This window comes from Myotis davidii, unplaced genomic scaffold (genome assembly GCF_000327345.1).
Source record: "Myotis davidii unplaced genomic scaffold, ASM32734v1 scaffold398, whole genome shotgun sequence".
In the NCBI taxonomy this organism is placed as follows: Eukaryota; Metazoa; Chordata; class Mammalia; order Chiroptera; family Vespertilionidae; genus Myotis; species Myotis davidii.
The window spans coordinates 44,142-45,040 of record NW_006290024.1 but is presented as its reverse complement, the minus strand read 5'-3'; the positions used below and the strand labels follow the sequence as shown (position 1 = coordinate 45,040).

At 62.5% G+C, this 899-nt stretch overlaps 1 protein-coding gene across 1 annotated transcript in view; it reads right to left on the bottom strand.

Annotated features, from left to right (window-relative positions):
- The window catches only part of LOC102769401 (arachidonate 15-lipoxygenase), a 7,543-nt gene extending 6,955 nt beyond the window's left edge, over positions 1-588 (bottom strand). The window contains exons 1-2 of the mRNA XM_015563267.1: positions 357-588; positions 34-115 (exon numbers count right to left, since the gene is read on the bottom strand). Of these exons, the coding sequence (XP_015418753.1) occupies positions 34-115; positions 357-588 (314 nt within the window). The remainder of the gene's footprint in view (positions 1-33; positions 116-356) is intronic.
- Positions 589-899: the final 311 nt, after the last annotated feature.

Sequence of the window (899 nt, the reverse complement as noted above, 5' to 3'; positions counted from 1 at the left end):
GTGGGGGGGGGGTCAGGGCAGGGTAAGGCTAACCGGTACAGCTTCCTTCTCTCTTCCAGCTCCTCCTCCCTGTGTTTCTTGAACAGGCCTTGAGGGTCCTCTACCAATGTGCGGCCTAGAGGAGGAAGGAGGGCGTGGACAAGGGCATGGACAAAGAGGCTTCACCTGAGAGCCTCTGGCCCCCTCCCCAGTCCCTGCCAGGGGTGCCTCTCTGCCCACCCTTTGGGGGAGGGGTGACCCTTCAGCATCATGCCCCTCCAGGTTCTGCCCTCACACCCTGTTCCCTCTTATCCTCTCCCCCAGCCCCAGGCTCTCTTTGGCCCCAGAGGCCTCCTCACACCCCACCCTGCGCTCACCTGTGCCCTCGGGGAGGCTCAGGACGCCATTGCCCTCCACCCAGCGGTAGCATGGGAACCTGAACTCTTCCCCACCGGCCCCAGGGCCCTGCACGGAGATCCAGTTGCAGAACCAGGCATCATCCTGCAGGAAGTGCTTTTTGCGAATTTTCAAGAACAGCAGCGGCCCCAGGGACTCCTTCACGTCTGCCTGGAACTCCATCACCTGCAGGCCACACAAGAGGCTCAGCATCCTTGGCGATCGATCGCTGGGAGTCTGGAGGGAACTGAGCCCAGCTCCCCGCCCAGGCCCTTCTGCTGGGCCTCTGGGAAAGCGGCCGCAAAGGAGCCAAAAAGAGAAAGGGAGAAAGGGGGCGCCCCAACCAGGTGTTCCCATGTCCCCACTATGGGCCGTGAGTTCTTCAGCCCCGGTGAGGCGGAGGAGGGAAGATGCACTCCTTCCTGCCCTCTTTTCTCCTCTTAGTCACTGATCCTAAGGAGCGCTGAGCAGGGCGCTGGGCGCTGAGCTGGCCGAGCGCCCCATTGCGGTGGAAGATACAGTTG